This window comes from Cladophialophora yegresii (assembly GCF_000585515.1).
Source record: "Cladophialophora yegresii CBS 114405 chromosome Unknown aczIN-supercont1.2, whole genome shotgun sequence".
NCBI lineage: Eukaryota > Fungi > Ascomycota > Eurotiomycetes > Chaetothyriales > Herpotrichiellaceae > Cladophialophora > Cladophialophora yegresii.
In genome coordinates this window covers 1,476,237-1,493,066 of record NW_006913046.1, presented here as the reverse complement: position 1 = coordinate 1,493,066, position 16,830 = coordinate 1,476,237, and the positions used below count along the sequence as shown (strand labels likewise).

At 53.7% G+C, this 16,830-nt stretch overlaps 6 protein-coding genes across 6 annotated transcripts; 4 read left to right on the top strand and 2 right to left on the bottom strand.

Annotated features, from left to right (window-relative positions):
- Positions 1–956: 956 nt before the first annotated feature.
- Positions 957–2,525, bottom strand: A1O7_02457 (histone deacetylase HOS2; the record flags this gene model as incomplete). The annotated part of the gene is made up of 1 exon (XM_007756489.1): positions 957–2,525. The coding sequence occupies one exon, from the start codon at positions 2,523–2,525 to the stop codon at positions 957–959; it is 1,569 nt and encodes a 522-aa protein (XP_007754679.1).
- A 584-nt stretch (positions 2,526–3,109) lies between these two features.
- On the top strand, positions 3,110–4,471 carry A1O7_02456 (uncharacterized protein; the record flags this gene model as incomplete). Its single annotated transcript, XM_007756488.1, has 1 exon — positions 3,110–4,471. One exon carries the CDS (start codon positions 3,110–3,112, stop codon positions 4,469–4,471), a length of 1,362 nt encoding a protein of 453 aa, XP_007754678.1.
- Positions 4,472–5,600: 1,129 nt separating this feature from the next.
- Positions 5,601–10,296, top strand: A1O7_02455 (uncharacterized protein; the record flags this gene model as incomplete). Its single annotated transcript, XM_007756487.1, has 5 exons — positions 5,601–5,792; positions 5,844–5,897; positions 5,953–6,202; positions 6,253–8,634; positions 8,681–10,296. The coding sequence occupies 5 exons, from the start codon at positions 5,601–5,603 to the stop codon at positions 10,294–10,296; spliced, it is 4,494 nt and encodes a 1,497-aa protein (XP_007754677.1).
- A 1,926-nt stretch (positions 10,297–12,222) lies between these two features.
- A1O7_02454 (UTP-glucose-1-phosphate uridylyltransferase) lies at positions 12,223–13,848 on the top strand (the record flags this gene model as incomplete). The annotated part of the gene is made up of 2 exons (XM_007756486.1): positions 12,223–13,690; positions 13,742–13,848. The coding sequence occupies 2 exons, from the start codon at positions 12,223–12,225 to the stop codon at positions 13,846–13,848; spliced, it is 1,575 nt and encodes a 524-aa protein (XP_007754676.1).
- A 1,151-nt stretch (positions 13,849–14,999) lies between these two features.
- Positions 15,000–15,446, top strand: A1O7_02453 (uncharacterized protein; the record flags this gene model as incomplete). Its single annotated transcript, XM_007756485.1, has 1 exon — positions 15,000–15,446. The coding sequence occupies one exon, from the start codon at positions 15,000–15,002 to the stop codon at positions 15,444–15,446; it is 447 nt and encodes a 148-aa protein (XP_007754675.1).
- Positions 15,447–16,115: 669 nt separating this feature from the next.
- On the bottom strand, positions 16,116–16,722 carry A1O7_02452 (uncharacterized protein; the record flags this gene model as incomplete). Its single annotated transcript, XM_007756484.1, has 3 exons — positions 16,116–16,261; positions 16,395–16,463; positions 16,521–16,722. The coding sequence occupies 3 exons, from the start codon at positions 16,720–16,722 to the stop codon at positions 16,116–16,118; spliced, it is 417 nt and encodes a 138-aa protein (XP_007754674.1).
- Between the last annotated feature and the right edge of the window lie 108 nt (positions 16,723–16,830).

Here is a 16,830-nt window from a genome sequence, read left to right as displayed (position 1 = left end):
GAACACAAGGTACTTCAAAGTTATCCTCTAGACCATCGTCCCCGTTCGGCACAACCATAGACGGTCGAGGGTCAGGGCGAGTAAGCAGGCTGCTAATCTACCTAGATACAGTAGTTTCAAGCGGTCATCCCCTTCAGCGTCAAGAAGGAGCAAAGCGAAGTGCATGGCTGCTCTCGATCGAGACAGGGAGGAAGGAGAAAAGGAACGAAGGAGAAAGAAAAGGAGTTATAGGGCCGTCTATTTTTGGCTCAGAAGGAGGATCTGATGCGAGAGACATGAGCAATTACGTAGGCACTAGTCGCTCTTCCAGCGATCCTACGAGGTCAAGTAAACAGGTAGAGGTGGCAAGACGAACACGCCCTGAACGTCAATGGCGTGGAGAGGGTTACACTACAACGGGACCTCGCCCAAGTGGCAAGTGCCGGGGAGAGAGACCCGTCTGGAGAGACTCTCAAGGTACTGTATATCGGTATTCCGCGGAGACGTTTGGGGGATACCTACAGCAGAGGATGGGATTCCCCTTTTGGGACACGGTAGGCATGAAATACCGCAGGTTCCAGGTTACCTTGTGCATGACGCAGAGTCCTCCATGGCTCACAGGTGTATAGCACTCGGTATGTGGGGGCCTGAGGCTGAATGGGTGTCTCGCCGCTTGTCCCATGTAGACCGGACACAGCCCGCCGTGATTAGTTAGTGCTCGTACGGGATGCATAGTCAGATGTTAGATGCCAAGGGCTTGAGTCGAGGGTGGGAGATGCGTCGAACGTGAGGACCTGTGTATTGCGTATTGCGTTGTTTTTGTTGAAGCCAGCAAGCACCACGCGCGCTTCGGTAATTGTCAAGGTCGTCGTGATTCCTAAGAGTACTAAGCACTGTTGGTGCTGCGGCCTCTGCTTCTGTGCTAACGCGACCCTCCACGGGTCCAGTGGTGCCAGGGTTGAAGGTAGCCATTGTGATCATATTTTGTCCTCACTAGCCGACAACCTACTCCCATCTGTTACTCCTACCCCTAACCCTGGCTTCAGACTTGCCGCTGCCCCACTGGCCAACGCGAGATTTCCGCCAAATCCGTCTCTTCGCTCCAGCTCTCTCCTCCTGCCGACCTTTGCTAACAATCCGCCAGCTCCGTCCCTCTCTTCGCCTTTCTCCTCCCTCTCCAGCCTCCTTGCCTTTAGCTCCTCCTCGACGTCGTCCCTCCAGCCCGCAATGTCCGGCGGGATGTAATTCATCTGCACACTCGGCGCGCCTCTGATCCCCGCCAGCTGCTCCCTGACATGCCGGATGATCTTCTCAATGTCGGCGCGAGAATTGAGGTTCTCGCGCCGCCAGCCGCCCAGGTTGGGAAACAGGGTGAAGCCTTCCTTTCGGAAGGCGTCGCGGTGGGGCATATGTTCCGGCAGTGCTGGGTCTAGAGTGCGGTCTGCGCCGATGAGGATGGACGTTTCATGCGCCCACGCGCGGGCGACGTTTCGCGGCGTGTACCCGCCTCCGCCGACCACCAGGAGCGGGATGCCATATGACTTTACGAAGGAGACGCATGCGCCGTGGCCGCGGATGTTCAGATTGAAGCACCCGAGCCGGTCGTGCCCTAGACTATCGGCGCCGCATTGCAAAACGATTGCTGTTGGGTGGAAGATCTTGATCGCCGGGTCGATCACATTGCGGAAGAGGTAGTCGTAGGACTCGTCGTCAATGCCGTCGTTCAGGGGCACGTTGATCGTGTAGTTCTTGCCAGGGTTGTCCGGGTGGATGGGACCCGTGGATTCGAGCGGGCCGGTGCCTGGGAAGAAAACTTCCTTGTCGTACTTGTGGAACGAGACGCACATGACTCGGTCGGTGGACCAGAAGGCTTGTTCGACGCCGTCGCCGTGGTGGACGTCGATGTCGATGTAAAGAACCCGCGAGTGATATCTCAATAATTGCAGGATCGCGAGGACAATGTCATTGACGTAGCAGAACCCTGACGCCTCGCCCTTTTTTGCGTGGTGGAGGCCGCCGCTCCAGTTTATCGCAATGTCGGATTGTTTGGCGCAGAGCTTGCGGGCCGCGTCGATCGAGGCGCCCGTGTAGGTGGAGCAGAATTCAAACAGGCCGTCGAAGATGGGACAGTCGTCGCCGACACCGAAGATGTGCGACGAGTACCCAAGCGTCCCTGTGGCGAGTTCCGGGTACATCTCGTATATGTTCTGCGGCGTGGCCACGGAGAGGAAGTCGACGTATTCGTCCTTATGGAATTCCGCGAGTTCTTCTTTCGTGGCCGCGCGGGAGACGTAGCTGTCCATGGCCTGGTGCATCCCATATGACAGGACCAGAGACTTTGTCAGTGTGAGGCGCCATGGCTTCATGGGATGGGTCTGTCCGAAGTGGTGGTTTTCTACACTAGGGTTGTAATGCCATGATACTGTGTAGCCTTTCGGTCGCGCGACGCCGTTCTGTTCAATCTCGCGTTGGAGGCCGGTTGAAAGAGTGAATGTGGGAAGGGGGTCGGTGATTGGGGATTCATGGTATTCTTGCACGATGGCCATCTTATGTTACTGCGAGACAAGGACTTGATGTGATGGTGCCCTTCTGGTGACATTACGTGACTTGGTGGTGAAAATTCCTCGATATCTCCTGGTGGCTCATGCTCCCGGCTTGCCTAGTTACTGGGTGAGGTGATCATCTTTCGAAAATGTTAGATGTTGATGGCTGCGATTAAGTTCTCATTGTTACAAGGAGTCTTCATTGGTGCAGAAATGTGGCTGGGTGAGTCTCGAGTGAATGTGGCGTAAAGCAGCCACATACTTATGCACTAATCTCAAAGAGGTTAGGTGACTCTCGCTTGTTACAGGCGTCAGGCTCAGTTCTTCCTCCATCTGCCCCTTGCATCTTTCACCTTTACACAGTACTTCATCAGGTTCGCAGTAATGACCGCGTCAGTTATCATGATCTTCCTAGATTAAGGGCCACTGATATCTGTCCACAGCCAAGAATCAAATTGTTGATGCTTCGGTGTCGTGGCGGTGGCCGGAACACGCAATAAGCGAGTAAACCAAAAGTCAAACAGCCGCTTGAATCTAGGTTGAAACTCCTCGCTTGTTTCTGTCTTCGGTGTCCTGCATCGACCATCATGGCGTCAAATGAAGACTGTGCTTCAGTATTGGAGCAATTCATTCATGATGCGGCCAATCTGCCTGCTGAGATCACCCACATGATGGAGGAGATCCAGGCCAAGGACAAAGACCTTCAGAAACACCTGTCAGTCGTGAATCAGAAAGATGCCAACATTCAGAAGCATCTCAAAACCAATGGAGTGCTGGCACCTCATCCGAAGGAGAATGAATATGCCGATCTGGTGAAGAAGAACTTCGATCTCTGTTTGGCGCTGCAAGACCAGAAAATCGCGTTGAGTGAGAAAGCGTGCATGCTTCTTGAACGTCAGGTCAAGAAACTCGACGTCAAGATCAGAGAGCTGCAAAACGATGGCCAACTTCAGGATGGACCGCCATTACCAAGTGTTTTCAACCGCAAGGCAGAGGCGCAAAAGCCTTTTCTCGACCTGCCCACAACCATCCCTCTGCAAAATGCATCCGTCAGTGCTCTCAACGCAAATGCACATAGGGCAAACGCGCAAACGGCGGCCGCGATCCAGCAGACGCAAGCAAGACCGGTGCCACAGATCACGACCGTGACTGCCCCAACGCAACGGAGTTCGGCCCCAACAACGCCTGCTTCAGCCGTACAGCAACAACGTCAACGAGAGCGTGAACATTCCCTTGGTGCTGAAAATAAACGACGAAAGCTCGGGAATCCACTTGCCGGTGCAAATCTTCCTTCGCAGCCCTCGGGTCTACGTCAGTCGTCGCTCGGGCCAGGTACTCCGAAGGCGGGAACACCCACCGGCACAGGTACAAGCCGTGCCGGCAGCATTCCTCGGACTACTGGTTCCCAACAGGCCCCGGCACCGTCTAAAAAGTCAGGCCTTCCAAAGAAAGTCATCTCACATCAGCAGGTCAACAAGCTCAAGCAAAAGGCAGCAAATAAGGGAAGATTGTCCGCTGGGCGAAAGAAGGGTCAATCACCATCGGTGCGTGGGGGCCGCGGCGGAACGGCGGCTTCGGAAGATGCAGACTCAGCCCTGTCATCAGCAGATGCCTCGGAGACTGACGCCTCACAATCGAGAAGAGGACGCGGCAACAAGAAGCATCAACAACCTGTTGCCGAGGAGGCCGATGCTGAAGCGGGCGAGGATGATGAAATGGAAGATGACGACGGAGAAGACGACAAGGTCTACTGTTTCTGCCACCAGCGCAGCTACGGTGAGATGGTGGCTTGCGAGAATGAGGACTGTCCTTTCCAATGGTTCCATACAGGGTGCTTGAACATGAAGAAAGTGCCAGATGAAGACGAAGACTGGTATTGTCCGAACTGCAGAGAAAAGCCAGCAATTATCGAGAAAGTCATGCGGAAAATGCAGACTGGTGTCAAGTAAGGACGGGCCAAGCTCATGTCAGACTGCGAGCTGGCTGCTGGTATCTTGTACTAATCTCGTGGCGGTTCTCGATGCTCAATCTGCCTTTGCATTCCGCAAGATGTGTTTCATTAGGCGTGCACGCGAGGCGCCGCCGTATGGGAAGGACAGGTGGAACCAATATCCCTTGTGTACCCGATGGCTACAGAGCGTTCCCCGAGCTGGAGCGACACTTGCCTCATGGGTCCCGCAAGGATGTTCCCGAGCGGGACAGATGCGGACAAGGTGGTTCAAGGAACGCTAAAGGAACGTGTGTGGGGGGTTTCCGAAGATGGATGGGATGGATAGCTGTCAAGTGTACGGAGTACACAGTATGGTATGTGCCGAGATCCCCGAGTTTTGACATCATGGCTGCGCTGAGGCCCAGCTGCGGTGGGTTGGACGCGTAGACTTTTCTTTCACGGGGCATCAGCTACAGTGTACTAAGGTAGTATTCCCGGCAGAAGAAAACCGGGATGCAGAGTGAATGGGCCTTAGAAATAACACATTGAGCAACCAAGACGACCGTGCATTACCTCCTGCCGAATGGCGTAGTGTACCTGTGTAGGCGGTCGCGGAAGGGGACGATCGATCTCGGGATTCAGCGAATGAAAGCGGCGCATTGTCGGGCGGCAGCAGCGGCCAGTCTTGAAGATCAGCTTGCTTGATGCCTGTCACTTCGGCTGCCGGACAGGCGAACTTGGCGAGTTTCAAGAATCGAGTTGCGCGGTGGGCTAGCGACAGCGCCTACCCAGTAATTGATGGCCTTTCAGCGAGCCTAACGTGCCTAAGCGGCGCCTACCAAGCTGAACCCCCCTGCAACTTATTCGTAAGCTGGAGCTCTCCGCATCTGTCGTCTCTCACCACCAGCCGCCGGTCAAACAAGAAGCCATAGACCGCAGGCACTTTCCTCACCGGCCTCATCCCTTTGCGTCCAATTCATTCACCCTGCTGTGGCTGTGAAAGCGCAGAAGTCGCACAAGTGACTGCGGGCTCGTTTTTTCCCTGCCTTTTTCTTTTCATCCCGTCTGGTTTCCCTTCTTCCACATGCCCAATAGACGTTGAAGCAGCTCGGACCAGGGTCGATTGATCGTCTCCACACCCAATCACCATGAGCTCCGAGAGGCAGAAGAACGAACTCAGGTCTCAAGGCGCCGTCGAGGCTGCCCAGGACCCCAACAGCTCCGTGACCGGCGACGCTGCGGCACGGGTGATTTTGGACGAGAGCAAAAAGGCTGGTGCCACTGCTCTGCGGTTTGACCCTAATGCCTCGCCTGAAGAAAAGGCCGCGCAAGCCAGATCGGTAAGACTTGGAGAAACCCGGTTGAACAATACACCACTGACAACGCCATAGCGGCAGAATGCTACCGGTCGTACGCCAAAAGGCGTCGGGATAGCCACCGACATTGTGAGTAACTCAGACTCTTGCTCCTATCTCCGCCACTGACCGAAACCTGCGCTAGGACGACGGAAAGCCTGACCAGTACGATCTACCTCCGCCCGAGCCCGCAGCCGTTGCCGCGAAAGCAAATGCCCCTACAACAGAGCCTGGCGCGGCCAATGGAGTACCCCCAGAAGAAGAAGAGCAGTGGCACAAGGTCGGCTGGGCTCCGCGCTTTGGCTCGGGTGAGAAGGAGGAAGATATGGACGAACGTAACTTACTAGACCACCAGACAGCCCTTGAGGGCAAGCTGGATGAGAAATTCTTTGGTGGTGCGTATATGCTCTTCACAGATACATGGCCGTATCACTAAGGCTTCCAGATTGGTACCATAACACGGCCGTCATCGTTTTTGCCTGCATATCATCATGGCTGATCGCTACCCTTGGGGGCGGCCTAGCATGGGTTATCATCGTCATGGCTACGTGCGGCACGTACTATAGGACCTCGATCAGACGTGTGAGGCGAAACTTCAGAGACGACATCACGCGGGAAATGGCCAAAGCACGCCTGGAGACCGACACGGAGAGTCTCGAGTGGATGAACAGCTTCCTCGCCAAGTTCTGGCCAATCTACGCCCCACAGCTGGCAAAGGGTATTATCATGTCGGTGGATCAAGTTCTCAGCACATCTACTCCAGCCTTTCTTGACAGCATGAGACTCGAGGCTTTCGTTCTGGGCACTAAGCCACCTCGTGTCGAACACGTCAAGACCTACCCTCGGGCGGAGGACGACATTGTGATGATGGACTGGAAGTTTAGCTTCACCCCAACGGACACCATGGATATGACGGCTCGCCAGCTCAAAACCAAGATCAATCCAAAAGTAGTTCTTGAAATTCGGATCGGCAAAGGGCTCGTCAGCAAGTCAATGAAGGTCATTGTCGAAGATTTCGAGTTCTCGGGGTTGATGCGAGTCAAGATGAAGCTGCAGATTCCGTATCCCCATATCGAGCGCGTCGACATCTGCTTCCTCGGCCGCCCGACCATCGACTACGTTTGCAAACCCCTGGGTGGCGAGACATTTGGCTTCGATATCAATTTCATCCCTGGCCTGGAGAACTTTATCAAAGAACAGATCCACGGAAACCTTGCGCCAATCATGTACGAACCCAACGTCTTTCCTATTGAAGTAGCAAAACTGTTATCAGGAAATCCGATTGATCTGGCAATTGGCGTCGTGGCTGTTTCGATTCACAACGCCCATGGGCTGAAAAACCCCGACAAGTTCTCAGGGACGCCGGACCCGTATGTGATTGTCTCACTGAACAACGCCAAGGAGCTTGCTCGTACCAAAACAATTCATGAAGACCACAACCCCCGCTGGAACGAGACTATGTACATCATCGTTACCAACTTTACGGATTCCCTTACATTGCAGGTCTATGATTATAATGACGTCCGCAAGGACAAGCACCTCGGCACAGCTACATTCGCCTTAGACCAGTTGGAAGGGGTGACGGAGCACGAAAACCTGTCTATCGATGTCCTCTCAAATGGGAAACACCGAGGAGTTCTAAACTGCGATATTCGGTTTTTCCCTGTCTTGGAACCGGAAAAACTCGACACTGGAGAGATCTTGCCGCCGCCAGAATCTAATACGGGTATTGCAAGAATCACAGTCGAACAAGCGAAGGACCTGGACGGCAGCAAAAGTATGGTCGGTGCATTCGATCCCTACGCCGTGCTGCTTCTCAACGGCAAGGAAATCCACAAGACCAACACGCCGAAGCACACCAACAATCCGGTCTTCTCCGACAATACCAAGTCAGTACTGGTCACAGATCGCAAGAAGGCCCGGATCGGACTGGTGATCAAAGACAGCCGCGACCTTGCAACCGACCCCATCTTGGGCACCTACCAGATCAAGCTGGACGATATGCTGAAGCTCGTTGATAGCGGCCAGGAGTGGTACAACTTGCACGGAACGTCGACTGGCTCTAAGGTCAAGCTGGACCTGGACTGGAAGCCAGTCGCCCTGAAAGGCATCACTGGTTCCGGTGGTTATATCACGCCGGTCGGTGTGATGCGCATCCATGTCCAGAGTGCGAAGAACCTGCGAAATTACGAGACCATGGGCAAGTCAGATCCATACGCCAGGGTCTTGTTGTCAAGCGTTATGAAGGGCCGGACTGTTACCTACAAGAACGACCTCAATCCTACATGGGATGAGGCCATTTACGTCCCGATACATACACCGAGTGAGCGGCTGATACTCGAGGTGATGGACGAAGAAAAGCTCGGCAAAGATCGCTCATTAGGACTGGTTCAAATTGCAGCTTCTGATTACATGAAAGAAGCTGATGAGGGTGGCTATGAAGTCAACGATACCAAAACCCAATTATCAGAGGGATTGCGGATGGGCGGTGCTGGTGAAGCAAAGGGCACCATCCAATACACCGTGTCCTTCTTCCCGACTTTGAACGTGATGGACCCAGAAGAAGAGGAAGAAGAGCGAAAGGTGCAGGCTGCGCTTGAAACTACAGATGGGCCGGCCACGCCCGGCCACAGCAAGAAGTCGTCCGTTGATGGAAGACTGTCGACAGATGTCGCCAGACAAAGCACAGATTTACGAAAGAGCCTCGATAAGGCTGGGAGGCTTAGCAGCCTGTCAAATGGAGCGCCATCCATTCAAGATTCCATCGGGTCAGCCAGGAAGCAGGCTCCCAAAGTCAAGATCATGCCAGAAGACCTCCACAAATACGGTAAGTTGTATCAAAGTTCGAATTTATTCACGCTGATCACGCGCAGAATCTGGCCTTATCGTGTTTAATCTCGTCGAAGGTCACTTCGCTCAGACCGATGTGCAGCTCGAAGTGTTGATGGACGACCACGCCTTCCCAGCCTATACCTCTTCCAAGATCCGGCAGAAGGATCATCACTTCGGTGAGACTGGCGATGCCATGGTTCGAGAGATCGAAATGTCCCGGATCACTCTTCGCTTGACTGAGAAGGTCGACAAAACAGGCAAAGCAGACGATGACGATATCATCGCCAAGTTGACGGGTCCTACGCTCGCTACTTTGCAGCAATGCTTATACAAGCCTACCGAGCTCACATTGAGGAGCAATAATGGCGGTATCAACAAAGTCGTGGTCAATCTCAAATATCTGCCTGTCAAGATGCAGCTTGACCCCAGCGAAAGCATCAACAATATGGGCATCCTGAGGGTTGACGTGATGGATGCGGCGGATCTGCCGTCAGCTGATCGCAACGGTTATAGTGATCCCTATTGCAGGTTCAAGCTCAACGGCAAGGAGGTCTACAAAACAAAAACGCAGAAGAAGACACTTCATCCAGCCTGGAACGAATTCTTCGAGGTACCGATCCCGTCTCGGACAGCGGCTGACTTCAGAGTCGACGTCTATGATTGGGACTTTGGCGACAAAGCCGACCACCTGGGCTCGGCGGTGCTTAACCTGCAGGTGTTGGAGCCATTTCAGCCTCAAGAGCTCACATACGCCCTGGACGGGAAGTCGGGCGTTCTTCGACTTAGAATGTTGTTCAAGCCTGACTACGTTGTTCGCAAAAGGCAAGGAACGTCTACCTTCCAAGGTACTTTTGCCCCCGCAGGCAAAGTGGTAGGTGCCCCGGTGAAGGGAGTCGGCAGGGTCGGCAGCGGGGTGGTGAAGGGTGCATCTTTCATCAAACATGGCTTCTCTCGTGGGAAAAGCGGCAGAGAGGAAACACAGTCCAGTCTGAACGACACAAATGGCACAGCGGACGCTGTAGAAGGACTAGTTACTCCGACGATGACGAGTCCCGCCAAAGACAGCTTGAGCCCGGATGGAGCTACCACACCTGCGACTCCAGCTAGCCCTTCGCCCATGCTGCACATTCGTACCAAGAGCAATCATTCAACAATCACGACCGCCAAAGCAGGAGAGACAGGCACGGCGAGTTTTACCATTGTATCCGCGGCTGGCTACCCTCCCAAGGCCGATGTCCAGGTCGTCTTGAAAATGGTCGGACCTAAAGGGTCCAAAGAAGTGCACAAGACCAAGGCCGTGAGGTCGGCTTCGGGAACGGTCGAGTTCGACGAAAACCACGAGAGCTTCAAGGTGCCGTGCACGGCAGACACGCAATTTGTGTTGCAGGTCAAAGACCACGATATGCTACGGTCCAAAGACCTCGGCGAGGCCATGTTCTTCGTCTCTGACCAAGGAAGTGGTTCCGCGCAATCTGTTCAAGCTGGCTCTGGGACAATTACCATACGCAGCAGCTTCGCAGCTAGCAATGGAGTCTCCACGGACGGTCAGCGGCCAGCGACTAGTGGGCGGGAATCACCAGACTCTAAGCGAGAAGGACGACGAAGCTTCTTCGCACGAAGAGATTTCAGCGGCTTCAGTGGAAAGCACGAGTCTTGAAGGCCTCGAAAAGGAGCCATCAGGGATATCTTATCTTTCAGCATGGGTGTGTGAAGACCTCGAAAAGGAGTCATCACCGAATATTCTATCTTTCAGCGTGGGCGTTTTCCAAGGTACACGGCACAAAGCTCAATATGTTCACCCGCACAGAGAAGCTTGGACGGCCCTTTTCTCTTACGCGTCTTTGTGGTGACAAGACTATGCTTGGACTTGAATCAATGATACCAGGTAGACATTGCGATATCTTTTAATGGGCGACTTCTGCTTGCCGTGGCTGGGGAGGTTGTTAATTGCAGACGGGCCGTACTACAGAAAGGTCACAAATACATGAAGCCGAACAGGGCTAGATGCATCAAAGCGAATGCTTCTATGTGAATACCATGTCTTCTTATCTTGCTCCCGTGTCACGAGAAGGGCCCCGAGGCTCACCGCCACTCGATTCCAAGGCACAACATCAGCTAGAGTGGACTAGTACTCGTACTTGGAACGAGCGGGAAGTGAGCACGGGGTCAAGGGACAGGTGATTTCTGGTGCTCCTGTGTTGCTGATAGTTGTCGACTACAATGAGATATTTTTCCGACAATTTTTTTCCCTTTGATTTGTCTGGCTCGGCACCGACTGCAGGCGAAGGTGAGCGTGGATGGCGGCGACGCAATTGAAGTGCGGCTCAATGCACCACCGCGGCGTCGAAAACCCGGTGAAACATGGCAATTCTGGCGGTCCCTCTAGGCTTGAACGGGCCTAGAGGCTCAGTCAATGGAGAACCTTTCCCTGATGGCGGGTCGACGAGGGGCGCGAACGTGGGCGGACGGCCATTTTAGGTGGGGTGAAACTGGTGATGGAGGGGGATCGCCGTCGTCCAGATTGTCGTCGAGTGCGAGGAAAATATCGCTCGATACAACACTGATGGACGCCTGTGCCCAACAAATCCGTTGATCGTAGAGGGACGGACCATATATTGATGTGCATCTTTGCCTCAGCCCAGTCAGTAAACCCCATCTTCTTGCGACTCACCTACCTCTCGTTCCTTCGACGCCCCATCACGAACCCGACCGCAGGTCCAATTAAAGCGTTGCGATATTAGGTGAGTCCTGACCGCCAAATGAGGGCTACGAACCCCATTGCATATCCTCCTCGCTGCAGCGGCTTCAATACGGAGCTGTTGCCCTTGCCCGACGTCATTTGCCTGGTGCCCACGCACATGCATGCAGTGATGAAATCCTATTGCAGAAGCTCTCAATGAGGCAGCTAAAGCTCTCGCTTTTTCATCGCCTCCTCATCCCACTTTCAGTCTGCAGTTTTTCTCGACTCTGACTTTCACCTCATTTCACCTTCCCTGATTTCGACTCGACTCGATTCGACTGTCAGCTAATTCCTCTCCAGAAACGCCGGCCAGACCAGAGTCTGTGGCCACATCCTGTTCCGGATTCCCAGTACTGTTTGTCTCGCAACCGAGAGCTACAACCATGGCCTCTAGAGCCATCCCATCCCATCTCCGTCCTTCCGGCTCAGCCAACGGTTCCAATGGCGCCGCGCAAGGCGAGAAGAGACACCATGGCAAGACACAATCCCACGTGGTAAGCAGCAGATTTCTTGATTTTTCTCCTTTGCTTTTGTACCACCCCAATTCCCGATTTGGTCAAACATACAAAGACACGATCCCGTTGCACGGGCCACTCTGCTTTCCTAAGCTGTGGTTCGGGCACCGTGTCGCTGCGCTGCCCACTTTCCTCGTCCAAAAGCAGTTCCCTGCGAGACGACTACGAACACGTCCAGCCATGGTCCAAATCGCGGCTTCGACACCTTGTTTCATATTCGTCATTTCGCAACTTATGCAATCTCCTCGCGGCTGCAGCTGTTCGTATTTAACCAACGCGGTCGATTGCTACTGCAGTTCTTTGAGCTCAGCGCCTCCCCTTGTTCAAAATGCCGCATCTCGAAGTACCCGCTCCGATCGACCTACGCCAGCCTTCTCTCTCTTACAAGCGCTCCCTGCATCACTCTGATGACACGCTAATCAAATCTCCCGCAATGCAGGCTTTCGAGAACACATCCACCAATGTGGCCGCCAGCCAGATGCGCAATGCCCTCAACAACATTGCCGACACGGTGAAGGACCCTCAAGAGAAGAAGAGATTTGAGGCAGAAATGGACAACTTCTTTGCTCTGTTCCGAAGATACCTCAACGACCGGGCGAAGGGTAACACCATTGACTGGGCCAAAATCAACCCTCCCAACCCCGATCAAGTCGTCGCCTACGACGATCTCCCCAACACCGACGCTGTTGAGTTCTTGAACAAACTCGCAGTCGTCAAGCTCAATGGCGGTTTGGGTACTTCCATGGGCTGTGTTGGTCCCAAATCGGTCATTGAAGTCAGAGACGGCATGTCGTTCCTCGATCTCTCCGTCCGACAGATTGAATACCTCAACCGCACCTATGATGTCAATGTGCCCTTTGTTCTGATGAACAGCTTCAACACCGACGATGACACGGCATCCATCATCAAGAAATACGAGGGCCACAACATCGACATTCTCACCTTCAACCAATCCAGATACCCTCGTGTCATCAAGGACTCTCTCCTCCCTGCGCCGAAATCCTATGACTCGCAGCTGTCTGATTGGTACCCACCCGGTCACGGTGATGTCTTTGAATCCCTCTACAACAGTGGCCTCCTCGACCAGCTACTAGAACGCGGCATCGAGATCATCTTCTTGTCCAATGCTGACAACCTCGGTGCTGTTGTGGATCTCCGCATCCTGCAACATATGGTCGAGAGCAAGGCCGAATATATTATGGAGTTGACAGACAAGACCAAGGCTGATGTCAAGGGTGGTACGATCATTGACTACGAAGGTCGTGCACGGTTGCTTGAAATCGCTCAGGTTCCCAAGCAGTACGTCAACGAATTCAAGTCGATCAAGAAGTTCAAGTACTTCAACACCAACAACATCTGGATGAACCTGCGAGCTATCAAACGTGTCGTGGAGAACAACGAATTGGAGATGGAGATCATCCCCAATGAGAAGTCGATCCCTGCGGACAAGAAGGGTGAAGCGGACATTAGCATCATCCAACTTGAGACGGCGGTCGGCGCGGCGATCAAGCACTTCAAGAACTCCCACGGTGTCAATGTTCCCCGACGACGCTTCTTGCCGGTCAAGACGTGCTCCGACCTCATGCTTGTCAAGTCGAACCTGTACACTTTGAGCCACGGCCAATTGGTCATTGACCCGAACCGATTCGGCCCCGCTCCTCTGATCAAGCTGGGCAGTGATTTCAAGAAGGTGGCACAATTCCAGAAGAGAATCAGCAGCATCCCCAACATTGTCGAGCTGGATCATTTGACGGTCACTGGTGATGTCAACTTTGGCCGCGGCATTGTCCTGAAGGGTGCGTCTAGTAACTGCCGAACTTTAGCTACATTCACTAATCCTACTGCAGGTACTGTCATCATTGTTGCAACCGAGAATAGCACCATTGATATCCCACCCGGGTCGATTTTGGAGAACGTCGTGGTCCAGGGATCACTGAGACTCCTCGAGCACTAGATCACCCGTGGGTCCACAATAGTGCAGATGTGTTCGTGGTTCATGATTCTCCTACATAAGTATGTACAACGGCATAATCGAGTATGGGTTCGAGAATGGAGAAGAGGTGCTTAGAAATAGATGAGATCATCAACCTATGCCCAAACGTGGTAACAAGACACCAAAAAAATCAAAATTGGGGATCGAACGAGGACATATGCGGGTCGGTTCGACCTAGGATAATTAGCAGCACATCATATGTACGGGGTGTGAGTTCATAGCAAAAGCACGGCAATGCGTACATGTCTGTCCGATGTGTTGTGCAAGCCCTCTGCGATCCATTGCCAGAAAACTTCCCGTGATGGATCCCAGTGTGAAGTTTTCTGGCAACCAAATATCTGATAAACAATGCGACGTCATAGGAGAATGTCGAAAACTAAGTAGGTATAGAGGCCGGATAAACCATTTGTCCCTTTCCGCTTCAAGCCGGAAGAGCCACCGACATGAGTGGCGGGACGGAGGGTCTACTATGTAGAAGCAACCCAGCTGAGGAGACGTGAAATCTCATTGTGACAGAGTTGACGCGCTTGGATACGTGCCGGACGCCGAAGCTTTCGTTGCCTGAAAATATCCCAGGCACGATATATCTACAGATTCTTGAGAAGGGGGTCAAGCCGAGCTAAAGGACGTACAAGTTACGGAGTAAATTAAACTACGGCAGCTGGGAAAACTCAAGTGCAGTGCGCCCTATGTCCTGACAGCCAATGAGCACTGCATCGGCAAGTCATCCGAGCTTCAAGAATCCAGGAGAACGTGAAAGAAGGAAGCAAGGATACACGACGTTAATTACCGGATCCCACTGATTTAAGGGGGGCGAGGAGAGCCGAGCCGAGCAGCGGAGAGGAAACAGGAGCAGAGTATCAGTCCACTTCACTTCGCGCAGCACCAGCAGGAGCAGCAGGAGCAGCAGGAGCAGCAGGAGCAGCAGGAGCAGCAGGAGCAGCAGGAGCAGCAGGAGCAGCAGGAGCAGCAGGAAGCAGCAGCCACAAAGTCGACGACCACGCACACCCACCCACATTCGCGCGCCCGTCGTCCACGAGCACGACCCCACGAGCCAAGACAGGCACACGCAAGCACGACGCACCCACACACACACAGCCAGAGAGCCCAGCATGTCGACATCCACATCCACATCCACGTCGACCGGCACGTTCACCCTCCTCCTCTTCGCCAGCGCCAGCACCTTCGCAGGCGACCTCGAGACACTGACGTTGCCGGCGCCCACGACTTTACGGGGTGTCTTTCGCGAGTTGGAAAGGCGGTTCCCGGGCATGACGAGGCGGATTCTGCGGAGTAGCGCCGTTACTGTGAATCTGGAATACGTGGACGTCGATGTTGAGGCGGATGAGGCGTCGTCGGGGGGGAATCGTGGGAAGGGAGCCGGAGGCGGGGAAACCGGGGGAGGGCATGGGGATGGCGGCGAGCAGGAACGGATGCGGGTGAAGGGCGAGGGGAAGGCTGTAGGAGAGGGCGCGGGTGAGGGTGGCGGCGAAGGGTTGGATCTGCTGATACGGCCGGGGGATGAGGTGGGGATTATCCCGCCTGTTAGCAGTGGGTAGTTTACAAGAGGTACAATATGCGTTATAAGGTATGAGTTACGGGTGATGGGTGATGGCCTGATGGGTGATGGATGATGAGCTGTGGGTTTTGTGTGATCGGTGATGGCTTATGGCTTATGAGTGACGGGTGTTTGACTGGATTATAGAAGCGTGGGAAGGGGGAGCAGGCCAGGTAGGTAGGTAGGTAGGTAGGACACGATGTGGATGGTGCATGTATTTTGAGCTGTGCATGGAAATGGATGACTTCTATGTTGTCCTTGATGGGCTTGATGCTGGAGGTTGTTCAAGTGTTGGGTGTTGCATGTTCGGAGTAAGGCTGAAAACCGAGCTCTGTTATCTAGGGGTGACAACGATGGTTGCGTCTTCTGCGGCGCGCAATACACTGAGCATGCTGCGCAGGCTCTAGTCTGTGTACAAGTGAATGATTCTATATATTTTGACGGTTCCTGTGTTCTCGGCTATTGTAGAACTACACACGGCCACGACATAAACTCCAATCGGATCAGCCTGCTTCCCTCCTCGAGACCGGCGATGGCATGTCAGCTTGTCCTACAAAGGTCCAAAGAGCATTCCAGACGATCACTCCCCGACTCGACCTCATGCTTGTCTCAAGTCGACTCTCCACGTTTGTCCCAACTCGACCCCCTTCGCTTGTTCAAGTCAAGTCAATTACGAAGGAGGCACCTCGGGGAAACTGTTCTCGCCCGTCTGTGGTAGCCAGGATGGACGTTCCTTGTCGTAGATCTCGGCGGCGGGCTTGCCCCATTTGTCGGAGCCCTCGAGCAGGCCCGTGCGGATGACGATCTTGTCATCGCCTGTATCCGAGTAAGCGGAGGAACTGAAGTGTGCTGGAAGGCCATCCAGGAGAAGGATGAAACTCGATTAAGAAATGTGCACGGCTGCCGAGACGAAGTTGTATCAGAGGGGCTATGGACGGAGTCGACTTACCCATCACATGTTGATGGTGATATGGAGAGCTCCCGCAGTTGGGACACATGAAGCAGTCGACGGTGTTTCCTGTCCACGTTTACCGCGTCAGCATTGGTTCTGACAAACATCTTGCCGTAGACGCACCAGAATCGCCTTTGTACGTGTAGACCTTCAAATCTCCTTTGGTAAGGTGGAAGTTGCTCTTTGGGATGATTTGGTTGAGGGTGAATTCGCCGCCGCCCTGGAGTTTGCAGGCCCCGCAGTGGCAGAGGATGTGCTTCTCTTCGGGAATGTCGGCGGTCCAGGCGATCTGGCCGCAGTGGCAGTGTCCCTTGTACTCAGGCATGATGATGGATTCGTCGGTATGGTTGTTTTAGGAGAATTATGAGCGTGGTGTTGTTGAGCTGTGATTGAGATCTTGCTGTGCTATGGAAGAACACGAATAACGAAGGGG